The following is a 21,160-nucleotide window of genomic DNA, read 5'->3' as shown; positions in this document are numbered from 1 at the left end:
AACCGTTCTTGGCCCGGAATTCTTTGCATGGTTAGCTAACCGTACTCAACCGTGCTGGTGGAATGGCTTTAGGATGTGACTACACACGATTGTCACTTTGCCAATGCCAAGGTAACATAAAGTTTGCTAATATTTGGCTGAAGTTAATAAAAGTTAATAAAATGTTTTGTTTGTTTAGTGTATCTTCATGAATTTATGGTGATGGTTTAACTAGTAATGTAGCCTACATTTATTTTTCTACACATCTTTTTCGTTAGGGAAGTAGGCTAGATTACTAGCTCATTAAAACTGAAAATGTCTCAATATATTCTCATATACTATTTTCATATACTACTTTTATAATATTTTGTCAAGAAATATCATTTTTAGCAAGTCTGGGAACTTTTACCTTTCTGCATGTACGTGTCTGGTGGCATACACGAGCCCTCATGATAATAAATCTCTCGCCTTTTTCTCTTTTCTTTTTGCAAAATGGGCTGTCTTTTCTGTGTATTAGCAGAGTAAAACATCATGGTTACTTGTGTAACCTCCATTCCCTGATGGAGGGAATGAGATGTTGTGTCGATGTAGTGACACTAGGGGTCACTCTTGGGAGCCCGAGACACTTCTGGTCTTTGATAAAAGGCCAATGAAAATTGGCGAGTGGTATTTGCATGCCACTCCCCTGGACATACGGGTATAAAAGGAGCTGGTATGCAACCACTCATTCAGGTTTTATGCTGAGGAGCCGATATAAGGTCCGGCCATTTCAGCAGGTAGTTCAGCATTGTGGCAGGAGGGACACAACGTCTCGTTCCGTCCATCAGGGAACAGAGGTTACACAAGTAACCATGACGTTCCCTATCTGTCACTCACTCGACGTTGTGTCGATGTAGTGACACTAGGGGTCCCTATACGAAATGCCACAATTGGTTGAACTGTGTTACGTGAACTGGCGGTGTGTGGTGGGCAGACTACTGTGTGCCTCATAGCCAGCACACCAGGTCGACACGTAACCTCCCCCAACATATTTATGAGTGTCGAACGGCCCTTTTTGGGGACAAGTTGACTACCCAAAAGATAGAGACAAGCTTAACCCAGTCGTGGCCTCTTTTCCCCTTCTTTTTTTTCACTCCCTAAAAAAGAAGGGGGATTATCCGACTGGGCCGCCAGGTCTAGTCGGGGGGTGTCCCTCCCAAGGGGAAGACACTGTGGAGACCACACCTCGCCCAAAGAGAGGGGGGGATATTTAAGTGGAAAAATACATCACATGGTCTTTCCAACCATGTGGGGAGTCTTCAAGGTAGATCCTGCCCAATGGGGGAGGAGTAACTACAAACATGGAGACTGGGGCAGAGGGGCTCTGCCCAAGGAAGATGCAGTTTGCCAACAGGGAAACGAATTAGCAGAAGATATATAATCGCATGGGGTTAGCCTTACAGGGAACCGCCACATGCGGAGCACCTTCCCCAGAACAGGGCTCTTAGTTAGCGTGTGTACTGGGCCGGCAGCGAGTCTCTCCAAAAACTCGAGTGCCACAGGGCTCGGAGGAAGTCAACCAGGGAACAAAGTTTGTGAACACTACTGGGAATTAATGGTGCACGTCTTCAGCTCCAAGGGAGGTGGAAAGCGCTATGTGCAAGCGATGCACCCGGCCAGCAATCCCAGGCTTATCTGCTTGTGTTGTGTGCCACTACCTGGGACGAAACCGGTTCCACCCGGAGGTTGCAGAACCTTGCACAGGTGTTGGGTGTTGCCCAGCTGAGGTGTGAGAGCACCAGGTCCCTGTGTGCACAACATGTCTCGAGAGTGAGCTAGGATTAGCCAGTCGTCGAGATAGTTGAGAATGTGAATGCCCACCTCCCTTAACGGGGCAAAGGCAGCCTCTGCGATCTTCGTAAAGACGCGAGGAGACAGGGACAGGCCGAAAGGGAGGACTTTGTACTGATACGCCTGACCCTCGAACGCGATGTGGAAGGATCGAGACGTGGAAGTACACATCCTTCAGGTCTACCGCCATGAACCAATCTTGATGCCGGACGCTTGCCAGAATGCGTTTTTGCATCAGCATCTTGAGCGGGAGTCTGTGTAAAGCCTAGTTCAGTACTCACAGGTCCAAGATTGGCCGCAACCCACCGCTTTTTTTCGGTATGATGAGGTATGGGCTGAAAAACCCCTTCATCTCGGCTGGAGGGACAGGTTCTATCGCGCCCTTTCGTAGGAGGGTAGCGATCTCTGCGCATGGTAGCAGCGTTTTCGTCTTTCACCAAGGTGAAGTGGACACCGCTGAACCTGGGCGGACGCCGGGTGAAGTGAATCGCGTAGCCGAGTCGGACGGTCCGGACCAGCCCTCACGACGGATTGGAAAGCGCAAGCCATGCGTCCAAGTTCCGCACAAGGCGGACCAAAGGGACAACGTCATCGGACGTACCGGCAGGTGGGGCCTCGCGGCAGGGCGGAGCTCGAGGTGCCACACCACGTCGTGGCCGTGCTGAGTCTAAGAACATCGAAGCACTTACCTGGCTCCTTGTGACCACCCCCGGAACAGCCTGGGATGGGGAGGAAGAGGCCTGTCCTCGTGACCCGTGCAGACTGTCACATCAGGGGCGGATTTGTGCCAAAGCTGGGCGCTCATTGGCGGGAGACCACCGCTGGAGCGCCAAACCTGCCAAATAGAGTGGTGGACGGTGGTCGTGATGACAGCCGTGCACACCGGATATGTGACCCATGGACAAGGAAACCACTCTTGCTGAGCTCTTGAGTACTGCAGCCACTTGAGCATGCAGCGCAATTAAATGCAAAAGGTAACAACAAGATGGAGAGATCTGCTTACCAGCTCCAGAGCAGCGGGTTTTGTTGTCCCTGGGTCGCCTGTCTCAAGGGCACTTTGAAGCCTTTCATGGGTTCTGGGCGGCCATGAGATGGGTGGCGTCTGCTTCCTGTGGTGGGCTCCACACCGGGGCCGGAGCTGGTGCAGTCACCACAGGGGGACACCCTTGGCGATGAGTAGATGGGGTGCGGGATCTTGAGCCGTGCCGGGGCACTATATGCTGGCTAGCATCTGTCTACTGCTCCACCATCGAGAACTGCTGGGCAAAGTCCTCGACAGTGTCGCCGAATAGGCCCGCCTGGGAAATGGGGGCAGCAAGGAACCGTGTTTTGTCAGCCTTGCCCATCTCGACCAGGTTGAGCCAAAGGTGGCGCTCCTGGACCACTAGTGTGGCCATCGTCCGCCCGAGAGACCGTGCCATAACCTCCGTCGCTCGGAGAGCGAGGTCGGTCACCGAGCGCAGTTCCTGCATCAATCCCCTGGTGGAACTACCCTCATGCAGTTCCTTTAGCGCCTTGGCGGACTTGCAGGAGAGCCATGGCGTGCAGGGCGGAGGCGGCTTGTCCAGCGGCACCGTAGGCCTTGGCCGTCAGAGATGACATAAACCTACAGGCCTTGGACGGGGGCTTTGGGCACCCACGCCAGGTGACGTCGCTCTGCGGGCATAGGTGCACCGCGAGCGCCTTTATCCACCAGGGGATTGCCGAATAGCCCTTGGCCGCCCCACCATCGAGGGTAGTGAGGGCGGGGAAGCTGAAAAGATTGGGACCGGGCAGTAAAAAGTGCCATGTACTTCCTGGAAGAAAGGAATGGGGGCGGGGCGTGGCTTTGAGCGGCGCCACGAGCCCTGGAACCAATCACCGCGCCGCGAGGGTTCAGGGAAGAGCAGAGGGTTCCACTCTAGCCGATGCTCGCAGCTGCCCGGGAAAGCATGTCGTCATCCCCGTGTCAGCCTTTGACTGGGCAATCGTCCCCGAAGGGAGGAGTCCAGCTGAGGCTTCCGACTGGACGAGCCCGCTCTCCGATGCTGCGCTCAAGAGCTCATCACTTTTGCGGGCTCTGAATAAGAGGTCAAACTCGCCGTGAGACGAGCCGGCGGACTCATCCAGAAGCCCGATCGGGGCAGATGACCATACTGAGGAATGGGAGGCCTGCGGCGGAGACAGTCCTATTGGGGTCCCAAAATCGCCCCCAATGCTAGCTGTGCTAGCCTCATACCCGTGGGTAAAAGGACCGAGGCGGGTAGCCACGACCGCAACGTTGCCATGGACATATCCTCGCAATGAGAACATGACCATCCACGAACGCTGTTGCCACGTGAGCAATGCCCAGACACGAAAGACAGTGATCGTGACCATCAGAAGGCAAGAGATAATGAGCACAACCAGGAATAACACACAATCGGAAAAGCATCTTTAGAAAGACACGCCTTTAAAAAGACGTTCTGTGTGTGCTGCTCTTTTAGAGAAATATACTCTTTTAGAGTAATATACTCTTTTATTTCTGCCAAAGTGCCCAGGGGCATTATCTGCAGTGCACCAGTGCAGACGGGGGAGAAGCCGCTGAAAAGCGCCGTCAGATCCAGCAGAAGTGAATGAACAGTAGTATTCAGCTCAGTGAGCGTGACCGTTCGGCTCCGAAGAGAAAATCTGAATGAGTGGTTGCATACCAGCTCCTTTTATACCCGTATGTCCGGGGGAGTGGCATGCAAATACCACTCACCAGTTTTCATTGGCCTTTTATCAAAGACCAGATGTGTCTCGGGCTCCCAAGAGTGACCCCTAGTGTCACTACATTGACACAATGTCGAGTGAGTGACAGATAGGGAACCAGGGGAAAAAGCAGTCCTAATAACTGGAACATGTGATCATCCTCCATAGTGCACTCGTTCCAATGTTTACCTTTCGCGCTGTTGCCAACTGACAGATCTGTTACGGACATTCTCCTGATTGCGCCGCACCACAGTGGACAGTAACCACGCCAACTGGCCTGGATTGGCATGGAACGGTACAGTTTTGCGATAAGAACTGTTCAGTCCGACGGTGGAAAAGTGCCTATAATTTATACTTAAAGTTCTTAAAGTAATTTATAATTAAAGTATACTGTCTACTCCACTTTCCTGACACCATGCAGCTTTGAAGTTTATATTTGTATCAAGGAAGCACATGGAACAAAAATTCTGGTGTGGCCACACTTGAAGTATTGCCGAAATTTGTTAAATGACTAACATTGCCTACAGCACCTTTAAAAGCATTGTGTGCGCACACCAAGTGTCTTCACATTTGATCATCAGTGTGTGAAGACAAACACATGCTACCCACACACATTTAAATATTATGATCTGTACCAGCCAGGTTGATCGTCAGGGTATATCAGAGAGTCTGAATCACAGAGGATGATGTCATAATACCATCTGTTTGTTGCATTGATCACGAATGATTGAACACAAACTCCTCCTCTTTCTCGTGAGTAGAGATAAAAGGACCTGTTAAACAGACATTGCATTTATATGTGTGTGTTTGCACACTGGGGCTTCTCTGTGTGCTTGTGAGGGCTGTATTTACATGAGATGTCTCGCAGTTTGAATGCTGAGAGAGGAAAAAATGCTGTGTAATGGAAGCAAGTGTTGACTACTCTCTCTCTCTTTCTCTATATATCTATATCTCTCTCTGCTTGTTATTTTTAGGGTCCATAGAGCTGAGAAAACAGGGCCCACTGCAGGCGTGGCAGTGAAGACATGACGGGGCAGATGAGAGAACTAGAGAAAGAGAGGGAGAGAGTGGGGAGACTAGAGGAAGAGAGAAAAAGTGTGCAGTCGTAGTAGCTATATGAGAGATCTACATCTTCAAAAGATAATTAACTGCACTTTCATGGCGAAAGAAATTCAACAAGACTCCAAAGGCCTTTCCACATGCTCTCATTACTTTGAATGGCAGGCCCTAAGACGACTCTATTACCACAGCAGAAAGAGCCAGCTATTACAGTAATATCTGACATGATGAGGTTGAACAGTTCTTCAGAGTTGGTTCATTATATCAACTGACTGCGCTGTGGGTGGAATTACCTGGTTATGGTGCTCGATGCCCATGCTGATCGTATTGATGAGGATGGCAATCATAATCCCTCTGTTGAAGTACTTGCTTTCAACGATCCCCCAAAGCTTCACTCGCATTTCATCCCAGACATCCTTACATTTCCCAAAACATGTGCGTTTTCTTTTTTGTGTATCTTCGTTGTCCTCCTCGCCTCTCTCATCCAAGTGGTTCAAGTCCCTGTCAGTCTCCTTTAAGGTGCCTTCCTCTTCCTCCCCATTGGCTGAGTGGACCGCTGACCCCGCCCCCTCCTTGAGTGACAGGGCCAAGGCACACTGAGGGCAGTCCTCTGGGTTTGGAGTGACAGACAGGGAAATTATGTTCTCTAGAGGTTGGGAGCTGTTGTCTAGCTTGTTGTCGTGAATACAGCGAGACACTAGAGAGATTGAAAAGACTGAGATTTACAAAAATGAGATCAACGTTACAGTGACATTTTCAAATACTACACTGAAATTTTGCCTGACAGTTTCTTGGACAACTGCCATGCTAGAGCATGAAATGTCATTGGGCCATAAAAGAAAGTATATGGATGAATCTGTTTTTATTGCAACCTGATCTTTGCTTCAATAACTTGTTATAGAGTGCAAAAATGCCCGGCCACTTTTTCAGCTGTCTTAGTTCTGATATTTTTTCACCCCATTCATTTCATCCATAGAGATTTCATAAAATCTTTCATAAAAGAGCTCTAAGACATGAACAAAATCAACCAGATCTGAGACAAATCACATGATTACATCCTTTGATTTAAAGCAAAACGAAAATAGGACAAAGGTACAAGACTGTGTACTGTACGTTTTTCATGAGGAAATGAACTACAATCCAATGACGCATTGTGAATCATATAACTATATTAAAAACAATGGGCATATATAAACTACTGATCTGAAGTTGTTATTTATGAGAACTGAAACATATTTTTTTAAAAATGTGGAAAATATTCAGATATATGCAAATTTATAGGTAGTTTGAGAATTTAGGAAGAGTAGGAAGTTTGCCGCGATTCTCTGATTGGTGGATCTTTCTCTGCAGAATAATGGATAGTGTAGTTCTGTACCCAGTGTTGGTAATAGAATGTGATCTTCTGGGGGGGGGCGGGCATTTTGACCTATAGGGTAGTCAATAGGTTCTCTCTTCGTCTAACTGGGGGTCCCCTTTGGTCATTTTACCATCCGACTGTGGGGGCACAAGGAAAATGTAGGGGGACAGATGGCTTCAACTGAAGCATCCACCAACAATTAACAACTTTGGATTGGTTTGGGATTTTTACATCAGAAGCCAGACAGTTGCACTCTATTTGGCCACAAGTTTTCATTGACATAATTTTCATGACTATCATTTCCCTGCCTCGGGTACCATTCTCTCCGTTTTTCCCTCTCCATCACTCACTTGGAGCTGAGGGGCATTGGTGTCTGTCGTCTCCATTCACATTAGCTCCTGCCCCCGTCAATCCTGTCCCTCCCCTGCCACGCCCCCTCCCTCCACCAGGGGGAGGTGCTTTACCACGGAGCATGTAGTAAAGGGTGGCTGAGCGGCGGCGGGCCTTGCGCAGGATGTGGCAGACCAGCTGGAAGAGCTCTTCGTAGCAGTCTCCGGGCTCAGCAAGTGATGCCAACGTGCTGGAGGACAGGTAGCGAGCTCGTTGCTCCTGCATCAGCTGATGTTCCCGTTGCTTGGTCTCTGAGAACTGAGTGGCAATGACCACCAGGCACAGATTAATCATGAAGAAAGAGCCAATCTATAACAGATAGAAGGAGAAAAGAATGAGAAGGCTGTCAAAATACTTTCCCCTGTCCTAACTTAGTATGCAAAGAGTAAGCCATTTGTAGGTCTATTCCTCACAAGTATAAACACATTGGCACTCTCAAAACAATGTTCTGTTTGATTGAGCATCCCGTCCCACCTGACATAGCAACATTGGCTCAATCAATGGCTTAAGTTTGAGGAGGGACTATCTGTTTGACCAACCAATGATAAATGGGGGAGTATTTGGGAAACTTGTTCAAAAACAGTCAAAGCCAACATAGGCCTACTGTTATTCTACAGACATCATTTAGGGTTTTTCCAAAATCCCTAAACCAAAATTGTCCATTGTAACTAGAGCTTTCAAGCTACATCCACCAAACTCAGTACAGACCTACAGTCTGTTCTGATTTAGTGTGCTGCTATATCTTTTCTAATTGATCAGACATACAGTTTGTCCTGTAAATCTCATTGTCTTCCATTGACTGAAATTTTTCAAAAGTGGCAACGACTATTCAAACTCTAGCTATCTACATATCTATCATCTGCCTGCCTGTCTGTCTTACAGTCTATCTGTCTGTCCAAACTTTCAGACAAGGCTTTGTCAAGCCAACATTGAAGTTTGTCTTGATAAACTTTACCTATCTATTTATTTTTGCAATTCCGTTTGATGATGCTAGTGCCACAAAAATTACACACTTCACCTTTAAGTAGATTTGCTGAGGTTTACTTCCATTTTACTGTCATTAGAATGTATTTCTTTCCCACCCCACAGATTATTATTGCATTTTCTCTTTCGTTCTGTGACCATTCTTACACTGAATATAAAATCTTGGCCACATTAAATAGCCAAATATACATGACATCCAAAAACCCTCACATTTATGTAATGCAGTCTGTGCTGCAGTGTTTGGCATAAGCTGTGGCCATAGCTGTCTAGATGAGCTGCTATAAACGGACCCTATGTTTGAAGAAATCAGCAGATGCCCAAACAAGAGCCTGAGCATATATGTGTGCCTGTGCCGCTTGGGCTTGGATATTCTATAATTATCAGGCTCTTTTGTAGGAGCAAAACCTCCAAATGTCTCCAAGTCCTCACATACATGGGTTAGAATTGAGAGCCAATCATTTTATAGACTGAGAGCATGCCAGTTCCAGACTCATCAGAACAGAGAGCCTGCTCTTATATCACGCTTCATTCATATCACTGCCATTTGTCAACATGCAAACACACACACACACAGGCAGACATCAGTTCTCAGGTCTTAATGAAATGCCTGGTTCCAGCATATTTGAAGTAGGGATCAGAGGATATGGATCGTGAGGACGACAGAAGAGGTGGAGTAATGTACAGGGATGGCACATGTGTGTGTGGGGCAGCTGTGCAGGTATGTCCTGCCCTTCACATCTGCTGTTCTGATTTGGGATTCTGATGTGTGATTAGTCTGGTCCTAATCAACAGTCTGACCAGCTCTCCTCACCTGGATTCATCACTGATTTATGCAGAGAGACACTTTCTGTCCTTTCGATCCTCGTTTCCTCTGCATTGTTTCATATGCACATTCTCATACACAGAGAGAGGAGATGTGCCCTCTGCTTCTTCTGTATACTGTTGACATATTTGGTCACTTAAAGCTTAAAATGGGATCATTCCACATAATGACATGTTGTATTACTTTAAGTGTATACAAACATAGTAGAGCATAATTGTATTGCGCAGAGGTTGCTTTTCATGTCTTTCTCAGATATGTTTCATTTAAACTTGACCTTTTAAGAATTTGATTAGAAATGTTTGAGTTCATATCAAAATATATAACTTTTGATTGCAGACTTTGGTATCTTGGTAAATCTGGGCACAGTTGGTGACATTGTTGAGGTCTCTTTTGAAACTCTAGGTGAGATTACTTGGGTCTTTTTCACAAGAGAAAAAATTGGGAAGCAGAAGACTTAAGCAAAGGCCTCCATTGTATTACACTGATTTACTCTCATTGTTGTATAGGAGAAACAATTGATATATATATATATATATATATATATATATATATATATATATATATATATATATATATATATATATATATATATATATTCAAATTACTTGGTTCTACCATCAGTCACCTTCCTCCTTTTCTAGTTTTGCTAAGTAATACTTTGCCATTGACCTCACTACATTTCGACGCTTATGAAGAACTTTCCCTCTTGTGTGATTTTTATTTCCTATGGGTAAATGTATAAAAATAAATTGGAAACAGGAAGCGATGAGATACAGAGAGAAAGATAGAAAGGAAATAATATACAATTTTAAAAAAAGAATTAGAGGGGCAGACATACAGTGGAAGGAAGGAAAGAGAGAAGTAGAGAGGGAGAGGTCAGCGGGGTGCTGGTTGGTGAGTATTCTTCAGCTCTGTTACAGCTGGATGAAAGCTGACAGGTGATGATTTATACTCTCATTTAATGCTGTTCTTACAATGGAGGGGCCTGACTGCAGACAGGGTGACCTTAAGGCTGCCTGTCCAAAAAAAGAACAGTAGGCAGAGCCTGTCATTTCATTATTCTGCCATCAATTTGAAAAAAGTGGAGAGAACAAATCTTACATTTTTTCCCTAAAATACACTTACCTCTAAATCATGGCAATGTACAATATCTAAATTTATGAATAATGCCATAAGAAGATCTCTACTGACCATGGAAAAATAATCAGTGCAGGTGGCCTCTTCTGCTGGCAGTGAAACTCAAAAACAACAGGTCAAATTTAAAACAAGACGTATTAATATTTTGAGCTTGTGATCAGAGACATCTAATTATTTTTTATCTCTCTGCCTATTCATACTGATCCATCAGAGAACTGCTGAAGAGGAAAAACTGGGCACAGAGAAGCCAAGCCTGAATTAATTGCTCAATAGAAGTGAACAGAAGTGAATAGAGGTGCAACAGCGGGTGAGGGGTCTGTTGGCACACTATGGCCCTCTTGCTACAGGTAGCGACGGATGACTGTGTGGTTGCCAGGTTACAGACAGAGCAGGGTGACAAGTAAGTAAAGAAAAGGGCCAAGGGACAAACTCCCATGAACTTGCACACACACACACACACACACACACACACACACACACACACACACACACACACACACACACACACACACACACACAGTGAAAAGACATGTCTTAATGCCTCAAACAGTGTTGATCACGTGGGAATTGGAAGGCTGTTGTTTACAGCTGTGAGGTGGTGCCAGAGAGGGTCCTGAGATAGCCAGTATAAAGCATCGAAACCACAGATGACTAACAGATACATATCTAAAGTCACATTTCATTAACTTTGGAGGAAAATATCTAGCATGTTTTTGAAATGAGACAAAAAATAAAGTTTTAGTTTTGATTCGAGGATTATTCTTTTTATTTATTTTTTAAACAGGCGAGCCACAGAGGGGTGCGAGAAGTGAATTTAAGACCCCATACTGACTACTCTCCTTTCAAACAATTTAATAAACACAAGGTAGCAAGCTTTTTTTTTGTTGTTTTGTTTTTTGTCAATGATATACAATTATAAGATATTATACAAATATTCAAATAATTAAATTATCTTCATCAGCCCAATCCAAGAGGTGTAGAATTAATTAAATGCCTATTTCCATAAATAATACTTTCTGTAATAACTGTTCAAAACTCTTTATTGGAATTTTACAGTTATAGTATTTACAGGTGTATATTAACATAAATACAATATTTATGTTTATATATGCCTTGAGTAGTTTAAATAAAGATGTCTACACCATTAAGTGTTTGTGTATTGTGAAGTTACCATGGTCTTATTACAAATACTAAAGTTAAGCTCAATAGATATTGTGCTAGAACTATGGCAAATTTTAAAATATGGTGCACTATTGAAAAAAAAAAAGTACAAAGTAGAATCAACTGCTTTAGAGTAAATTAACTGGCACTGTCTTGGACATGGGAACTTAAAGGGATAGTTCACTCAAGTTTTCTCTCATCATTTACTCACCCTCATGCCATCCCAGCTGTGTATGACTTTCTTTTTTCTGCTGAACACAAACAAAGATTTTTAGAAGAATATCTCCAAGTGAATGGTGGCCAGTCCAAAAAGAACATAAAGGAAACGTAAAATTAATCCATACAACTCCAGTGGTTCAGAAGCGATATGATAGGTGTGGGTGAGAAACAGATCAATATTTAAGTCCTGTTTTACTACAAATTCTCCTCCCTGCCCAGTAGGTTGCGATATGCATGACGAAAGCATATCGATAAAAACAAAAGAAGAATGTGAAAGCGAAAGTGGAGATTTAGAGTAAAAGAGAACTTAAATATTGATCTGTTTCTCACCCACACCTATCATATCGCTTCTGAAGACATGGATTTAACCACTGGAGTCGTACGGATTTCTTTTATGCTGCTTTTATTTGAATTTTGGAGCTTCAAAGCTTTGGCCACCATTCATTTGCATTGTATGGACCTACAGAGTTGAGATATTCTTCTAAAAATCTCTGTTTGTGTTCTGGAGAAGAAAGAAAGTCATACACATCTGGGATGGCATGAGGGTTAGTAAATGATGAGAGAATTTTAATTTCTGGGTGAACTATCCCTTTAAGGGGCCAATCAAATTTCATCTGAGGCCAATACCCCGGTGGCCCCACTCCGAGCTCTCCGCTTATGGAATTTTAAATTTGTTGAAAGTGTGGCTTAGCCGTTAGCACACGTTGAGTTAAAGATTCAAGTTAGACTTATCATTTCCAGAAAGCTTTGATTCTTTCCTTTTTTGGGAAAAGCCGTTAAACTTGTCCACAGGACAGAATGGGGGAACGTCATTAGCCTAATACAACTGAGCACTTAGTCTCGCATAGACAGACCTTTGACTAAAACTGCAAAAGGTATGGGTCCAGTTCAAGAAACCCCTTAAGTTAAGAAACCCCTTAGTTATAATTGTAAGTATATTGTTATTAAGAGGTTTCTTGCAACTGGGCGCTGGGACTAAGTGTAGCTTAAACTGGCCAAGAACCACCCAATTAGATAGGAAGAGCCATCTAAATGGTAAGTAAAGTGATCAATCAGGTGCTTTTGTCATCACGTGTCATTTAATAGACTTATATCCAGTCTAAAATGATGTCTTCTTACTCATAAGACTTTGTAACTCTTTAATATCTGACTCAGAGCCACATTCCACCAGTCAACAAATCAGCTATGACTATACAGACTGTGTGCTGGTGCATGCTGGTAAGGATCACATGACAGCTTAACAGAGTGTATATGTCTGGGTGGCAGGGACTCTGTCAGGAACTGTGTAAGACTTTTGAGATGGCGGGGGGTCTGCAAGTCTGCTGGGCTCTAATCAAATTCTAATGCCTTCACTTCGATGACCTATACAGAATAAGGCCCTGTCATTAGCTAAACACCTATACAAACATACTTTTTCTATACTTTCTATTTGTTGGGCAAAAATGGCTTTCAGAGTCTCCAGCAGAGCCATCAGTTGTCTGTGTGTTGTCTAACACAAACTTAAACACAGGAACTTGGAAAAAATAAAGAAAACCCACAAAAAAATTCAACAAATATCAGCAGGTGTCTCAACTACGTATCTGACCTCCACACCTCCATCCCCAAATCTGTTCCTTTTCTCTTTCATTCCTTTGGTCTCCTGCTGTAGTACAGTCTCAGATCCTTTTCCTATTTATCCTCAGGGCATTTCTTTTCACTCTCCCGCTTGTCTTTATTTCACTGCAGGGTTGTCTCGTTCACTGCTGTTCTTACCATTCAAAGAACAGGGCCGGTGCAGAGCGAGAACTGGCTCCTTTAGAGCATCGGTAGACATGAAGCTGATGCAAAGATAAGTTCACTTTATGATGTCCAGCTATTGATTCTCCATTATGCTGCTCATTGCCTAATTGATATCTGCGGGTCCATCCACCCCTAAATGTGCTGTTTATCTAATATCTGCATATTTGAAGCCCTCCGGGCATCAACAGGCTGGCATGTCAATAAAGCTTTACAAAGTCCAAATGTATCTCTAAGCAACAACAGTAGTTGTTTTTTTCTCTCGGCTGCAAGAAATTAAGCTCCATTTGCAATGTACCATATGGTAGGGCTAATCAAAATGATAATGTACTTAAATATCTATTATATGTTTCATATCCTTCCATTAAAACTATCTGTATTATGTTTGAGCTTACAGATGGCACTTTCACATTGATCGACCGGAAGTAATTAATTTTCAATGCAAGTTGGTGATTTCTGGTGACATGAGTGCAGTGATTTGTGTTGTTTTTAGCACTAAACAATGCAAGTTCTCTCGTGAACATACTTCTCTTTTAACGCTCATGAACTTGCAATAGATGTCAAGATTTTCACTGAAAATTACTTACATTTCAGGTTGTTTCTCACCATATGCCTTCAGAAGACACATGAGTCATATGGACAACTTTTATGACACTTTTGCATCTATTTTGTGTCCATTCTCCTTTTGTGTTCCACAGAAGACAGGAACGACTTGAGGGTAAGTTATGACACAATTTTAATTTTTGGGGTGAACTATTCCATTAATTTTGCTGTGAGTAATTTCACAGTTCAATGAATTGCGTCTATCCAAATAGAGATATCCTAAAAATTATGTATGGAAAAGCTATGTCAGAAATGGTCAGCATTCTAAATGATTTTGATTCATGCATTGATTATCGTTTATCTTATTCGTGATATGATATAATAAGTACTGCTGCAATTTATAAAAATGTAATATTAATATTATTGTTCATTTTTAGCAGCAAGAAAACTGAATGAAATGTTATTCTTGCTCATTAAAACATCTAATTTGTGAACATCCTTGCAAAATCTACATCCAGTTGCATAACCTACCCATAACATTAGAGTGACCAGCAGTAGGAATGCCTACTAGTGACCAACAGTACATCGAACTGGTGACTTCCAGCGATAAAACCATTTTCAGTGTGAACAGAGCTTAAATATGTGTCTGGATCTCCATTTCAGATGGTGGTTATTCAGAAGAGAAAAAAGTAATTAATTAGTAGGCCGTATGCAGACAGTTTTAGTATTGTTATGTGTTCAGCTGAATTTTTGTGTCCAAGGGAGAGAGATAACCTTTGTGTTCCTACCAGTGAGACCACCCCATTGCCCTTTTAAAGGTCACTAAACTTCAGTTCCTCCCAGACTACACAAATAAAACCACAGACTACACGTTTTTAATATATCATTAGAACACGTGCACCTTTATCTCTGAACACGTGTACGTAAACAAACACAAAGACTTACGATGATGAGGAATATAAAGTAGATGAAGTTGTAGAAGGAATGAGCATCCATGACGTAGTACATGATCTCCACCCAGCCCTCCAGCGTGATCACCTGCACAAACCAGATAAGACCGCATTCAGATACACACTTTTACAAAGGCTATGTTGGCTGGAGCTATGCTCGAATACACTAATTTTTGCTCACTATTTCCACATATAGTGTACTATATGATATTCACTATGTAGTGAATAAATAAATGAGTCAGTAGCTTTTTGGATACATTATATCCGATTTGGTTTTCAAATTGTAAGGAAAGAGAGGGCATTGTAATATACGCAATATTTCGCTTATATTGTCTCATGCGTCTCATGCTAAATTTTCAGTTTTCCGCCCTCTCTTTCCACAATTTGAAAAACCAAATCGGATTTGTGTGCAGTGTGAACAAAGCAATTCAAAGATTGAAAAGGACAGCGAGAATGCCTCTCAGCCCATTCACATACCTGGAATATTACAATCCAGGCATAGCCAATGTTGTCGAAGTTGATTGCCCCTTTATGTGGGTTGGTGTGTCCGGTGTGACAGCGGGTGTAGTACTGGTTCCAGTTCACACAGAGCCCCATGGCAGAGGAACTGCTGTTGACCAGCGGCTCCGCACTGAGGCCTAGGGCCTGACGGTGCAACGCGTCCTCTTTATCTAGACAGCACTCCCGTCCGCCCTCTCGTCGAGTGGGCACATCGCTGCAGGACATGATGCCGTTATCCTGAGCCAGCGAGCAGATGAAGGGCCGTTCGTCATCCTCCTCAGGCTGATAATATGGGGTGGGAAGGGTGATGCCAGATGTGCTGTGGACAAGACAACAGGAGAGAAGAAGTCAAGCAATTTAAATATAGTGGAGCAATTTCACTAAACAGTTGCATTACATTTGCGGTGGTATTTCGGCACAAAAACCTGCATATTATTCACTAACCACTCACAATCTTGTTTATCAGGCACAATCAGCACTAAAATTAGGCTGCGTCTTGAGTATTTAAATTAAGTCATTGTCATTCCCTTCCGACAACACCTTTTTTGCCAAATATCTCCCATGGAACAAAGCTATTTCAGTTATTTAAATTCCAAACTGCTCTGTTCTTTCATACAATGAAAGTGAATGAAGTGATCACAGCAGTCAAGCAAGATTAATCACTTATATTTCAGTCTGTTCCTCACATAAATCTATCATATGGTCTCAGAAAACTTGGAATATAGTGCACAAATCATATGGACTACTTTTATAATGCCTTTATGGTGTTTTTTTTTGTTTGTTTTTTTGGAGCTTGACTGCTCTTGGTCCCCATCAACTTTCATTGGAAGAGAGCAGCTTGGACATTCCGCTAAACATTTCTTTTCATGTTCCATAGAAGAAAGAAAGTCATACAGGTTTGGAACAGAGGAATGGTAGAATAGATGAAAACATCTCTAGGTGTAACCTCATATGAATCTGAAGAGATCTGAGATTGTGTGTGCTTGTGTTGTGTGTGGAGACCATTTTTCTGCCAGTGACCCATTGAGGGCAGCCTGCCCATTAATCACATTGTTTTACAGCTCAGAAATAGCTGTTACCATCAACTACTCACCCTCTCATACATATAACAGCGTCATTATGACTATTTACTCTCCCTTTCCCTCTTTCTCTCCTCTCTTTTACACACTTTTTTCTGTTTATCTGACACAAACACACATCCATGCATTCACAAATATGCACCAATCTATAGATATACAACTGCATTTATCAAATATCACCTATCCTTTCAATTTATGTGTGGCCATTTCTTCGCTTAGCACAGATGAGCATGCAAGCCATAGTCACAATGACCAATCAACGCCTCTATTGCTTTGCGGTCTAGACAGTTAATCTCAATGCACACACACACACACACAAACACATACATACACACACACACAAAGCTCCCATGACAGCCATGTTGGAGGCACTGGATGCCAAGAAAGGATTGGTTCATCATCCCCAGGGTGTAATTCTCCCCCGTTTGGATGGAGGATTCCTCCACAGATTCACAGCTCAATAAAGGCCAAGAATGTTTCTGCTGTCATAGAGGATGCTTTTCCAGTGCCCTTCAACACACGGCAGTCAAAGATGCGAACTATTCGATACCTGTAATGAGCGCTGGTATATCAGGCTGCAGCAATTTGTCAAGGTGGCCCACCGTGGTGACACACACTCACTCGTGCATGGTTATACACAAGGACACACGTGTGCACTTTTCCAAGCACACACACATACACTTAGGCACAAAACTAATCAATGCCACTGTGATATTGTAAACTGAGCTAATGCATCAAACCATCATAGAGATGTATGAATTCCCCTATGGGCATTGTGCAGCGCTCACTGAGATCTCTACTATAAATGTCAGTCCTCATTTTCGACATGACAGTCAAACTGGACCATATGGCCCTGCTTTTCTTAAAGAGCTTAGCAGTACCGCAACAACTGGGGGGTTTGGGGAGAACGAGACAGAGAGAGAAAGAGAGAGAGAGAGAGAAAGAGAAAGAATGAGTGAGAGAGAGAGAGAGAATCAGTGGGTCTCTCAGGGCTCTGTAAGGAGTGCTGGAGTGTGAATGATGTTTGTGTCAGTGCCAGGGCTTGGTCAAAGCATGGCAGCGCACTGAGATGCACAGCCCAGCATGGCACACTGCTAACATCCAATGAGAAGCAAAATGCACTTCCACTGCCAATAAGACTCTCACACATAGAGATAATTGAGCAATGACAGACAAGTTGTTTATGGGCCACCATAAGTGGGTGTGTTAAGGAATGATCTGTAAAAAGAACCACTGAAGGTACTGTGCGAAGGGTCAACTTTTTTAAAGGATTTTCAGAAACACTTTACAATAAGGTTCTATTTGATATCATTAGTAAATGTATTAGGTATTGTGGACTAACAATCAACAATTTTTTTTAAACAGCCTTTTAAATCTTGGTTAATGTTAATTTATAAAAAATAAAAATGCAGTTGTTCATTATAATGCATTAACTAATGCAGTGTTCAGAAATAAGGATTTTTCTCTGCTGGCCAGGCCAGGCCAGAAGTTTGGATTTTTACTTTACCTACCAACATTTTCACTAGCCTAATCACAAAATACGATATATAATACATAATTTATTCGTTTTTTATTTTGCAATGTAATGTAACTCAAACTATGAGTTCATACATACAGCTTTGCTGAAAAATGATGGCATAAGGTGCAAAACATTAATGATTTTTGTTTGATGCTTCCAAGACTACTGAATCACAAGCCATTTTCACAGTTACCACAAAAGTTGCTCATCTATGTCAGCCAGCTAGATAACATTACCTTGATGTCATATTTAAATCAGTAGAATTCACTAGAACAATCAATACATCACAGAAAACCAAAAGTTTGCAAGGGATAAAACACATGTACAAGATCAACAAATGTAAGATGTAGGGACAGCACAGCACTGGCCCAATTGGGCAAGTGACAGTTTTGTCACCTGGCAACAGGGCATCCTAAATGTCGAACTTTTGATGTAAAAAATGTATTAGGCTAGTATTTGTTGAAGTTAACATTAACCAAGATACATAATTGCAAGATACATTTGTTGAGGTTTGTTTTGCACAACCCAAATTGTCTCTTGGCATCCCTATGGTCAACTGTCTTAAAGGTGCTGTAAGCAATTTCTTTTTTGAATACTGCACATAAAATGTTCCTACTGCCTGACAGATGTCACTGAAATAGGTATTCTGAAAAAAATCACACCTGCCTCTGTGACAGCCCTAGGCTCAGTAAAGTTTAACTAACAAAAACTACATTAGAATGACCAATTGATTATTAAGAAATCAAGACTATAACCTTGCTGTAAACAGCAAAAAAGAATCAGGGGCTGGCTCAAGCATTTTTGGCCAATTAAAAGACTAGCCAATCAGAAACATGCATATGAATAATTTGGGGTTCGACATTGGGTTCGCTGACATGTCCAATACGGAAGTTAGCTAAACAGCTAAAATCCTATACAGCACCTTTAAAGAATAATGAAACAAAATACTAAAGTTGTTTATGAAATACTTCTGATAAGTAAATCTAAAATAAAGTAAAAAATTATGACATTTCTTAAGCTTTGGTGTTCCGGATCCTAACGATCCAAACTGATCCTAACAGAAAGTGCAACGAACACTTTGGATAGCAACGAACACAGACAAACACAGCTTTGGTTCACAAGTGTCTATTTTAGCGGGGGATGAAAATGAGAGAGATTAGCTGTCACTCTGTCAGTCTGGGTTTTTGTCTGACCAGACCGTGGCATTATCGTCCTATGTCTGTCTTGTGTTTTGTTGTCTATCTTTGTGTTAGCGCGGGGTTTCAGTTGGATTCCCTGCCGTGCGCTCTTTGGTCCGTCTTGTTTCATGTCGGGAGCACGGTGTCTGGATCCTGACTTCCTGTCTGGTTCGGTTTCGGTCTGTGTTGGGATCCCACTTGTGCACCATGTCTGTCTGTTATTGACGTGGGTGCATCGTGCTTATGTCATCTTGGCAGCATGCACTCAATAGTTTTTCTGTCTCTCGCGAACATGGGTGCACCTCGTGTCGCGCTCACGTTGCACACCCGGGTCGCAAGCTGTCTTCATGTTGTGCTGAGGTTCGGTCACTTTGGTCTAAGGTGTCGGGTGTGTGTGTGGCCGAACTTTTGCACAGGTGTCCTGTCTTGTTTTTGTCGCCTGTTGCGTGCATTGCGTGGCATTTGCCTCGCGATGTATGCTCAGGTCTCGCTCAGGTCTAGTGTGAGAATGTGTGGCATCGCTTTGTTGTCGGTATATTGCCTCATTGTCTTGGCAATGTGCGCTCATGCCATTCAGTGTTTTGTTGTCTTGTGAGAGCACGTGGCTTTGTTTTGTTTCTGTATTGCCGCGTGTCTCTCTGTCTTACATCATACCCTGCCTCCTTGTTTGCCCATTATTAGTTTATTAATCACACCTGCCCTGTGTCTTATTAACCTGTTGATTTCTCTCCTTATTTTAGTCTCATCATGTTTGCTGTCCAGTGCCAGTTCATCTTGTTTCCAATGTTGTGTGTCTTGTGTGATCCAGTCAGTCTTGTGTAGTCGGTCGGTCCTGTTTGTCCCAGACCTGGATTGTTCGTTTTCCCCTACGGGTTGTTTATGTTTGTTTTCCTCCTTGTGGGAGTTCTGGTGGAGTTTTTCCCTTTCATTTTGTATTTAATAAATTCCCTTTTATTTCTTCAACTCAGCGCTTGGGTCCTGTCTCTGCATTCTCTGACAGAACGAACTGGCCAGAAAGGACCCAGCAGAGTTTTTTTTTTCTCAAACTGGTTCTCCTGCCTGCCAGCGTGCAGAAAGCATAAGGAGACTGCACAGGGTATGGCAGGAGGACAAGTCCGTGTGGGGGTACGCCCTTGAGTTTTTATCATTGTCCTTGGGTCTGGGATATGATCATACCTGCCTAATCGATCTTGTTTGGACAGGTCTGAATGAACCTTTTAGATCTTGGGTCCCAGATCGGGATGAGGATGGAGGTTTTCTCGAGGCAGTCAGGCAGGCTATGAAATCAGAGGAGTTTGTTTCAGCCTGTGCCTCAGAGGACTTCCATTCCTCATCCCAACCCAAGGATGAGGGCACCCCCCCCACGGAAGTGGACACCTTGGCCGAGCCCACTGCTGCTGACCACCTGGAGGCAGAGGCTGCTACAGCAGCAGTGCCCCTCTCCGCCTGGAAGAGGAGGAGGAGGGCACCTACTCCTCATTCACTGCCAGTGTCCACGGCCACGGAGGCTGTTCCCCTGCTGCTGCCAGCGGCCATGGAGGCCATTCCTCTGGTGCTGCCAGTGGCCACGAAGGCCATTCCCCTGCTGCTGCCAGTGCCTGCGCCTGCCACAGCCAACGAGTCAGCGCCCACCCCTGTCATGGCTAATGAGCCAGTGCCCACACCTGCCACGGCCAACGAGCCAGCGCCCACGCCTGCCACGGCCAATGAGCCAGTTCCTGAAGCCTCATCCTTCCCAGAGCCAGCGCTTGAAGCCTCGTCCATCCCAGAGCCAGCGTCTGAAGCCTCGTCTGTCCCAGAACCAGTGTCTGAAGCCTCGTCCGTCCCAGAGCCAGAGCCAGCGCCTGAAGCCTCGGCCGTCCTAGTGCCAGTATCCTCGGTCATGACAGCCACTCCCATTGCCTGTGCTCATAGCCACTGACACTGTTCCCCTGTCCCTGCCAGTGCTCACGACCAAGGAGGT

The 21,160-nt window shown here is 43.9% G+C and overlaps 1 protein-coding gene across 1 annotated transcript in view; it reads right to left on the bottom strand.

The window, feature by feature from the left end:
• The window catches only part of LOC127451954 (voltage-dependent T-type calcium channel subunit alpha-1I-like), a 293,925-nt gene that overhangs the window by 102,588 nt on the left and 170,177 nt on the right, over positions 1 to 21,160 (bottom strand). The window contains exons 7-10 of the mRNA XM_051717045.1: positions 15,398 to 15,740; positions 14,916 to 15,008; positions 7,288 to 7,636; positions 5,874 to 6,277 (exon numbers count right to left, since the gene is read on the bottom strand). Coding sequence (XP_051573005.1) covers positions 5,874 to 6,277; positions 7,288 to 7,636; positions 14,916 to 15,008; positions 15,398 to 15,740 — 1,189 coding nt within the window. The remainder of the gene's footprint in view (positions 1 to 5,873; positions 6,278 to 7,287; positions 7,637 to 14,915; positions 15,009 to 15,397; positions 15,741 to 21,160) is intronic.

Source organism: Myxocyprinus asiaticus, chromosome 14 (genome assembly GCF_019703515.2).
Source record: "Myxocyprinus asiaticus isolate MX2 ecotype Aquarium Trade chromosome 14, UBuf_Myxa_2, whole genome shotgun sequence".
NCBI classification, from domain to species: Eukaryota; Metazoa; Chordata; class Actinopteri; order Cypriniformes; family Catostomidae; genus Myxocyprinus; species Myxocyprinus asiaticus.
The sequence above is the reverse complement of the archived record's forward strand: the minus strand, read 5'-3'. Positions and strand labels throughout refer to the sequence as shown.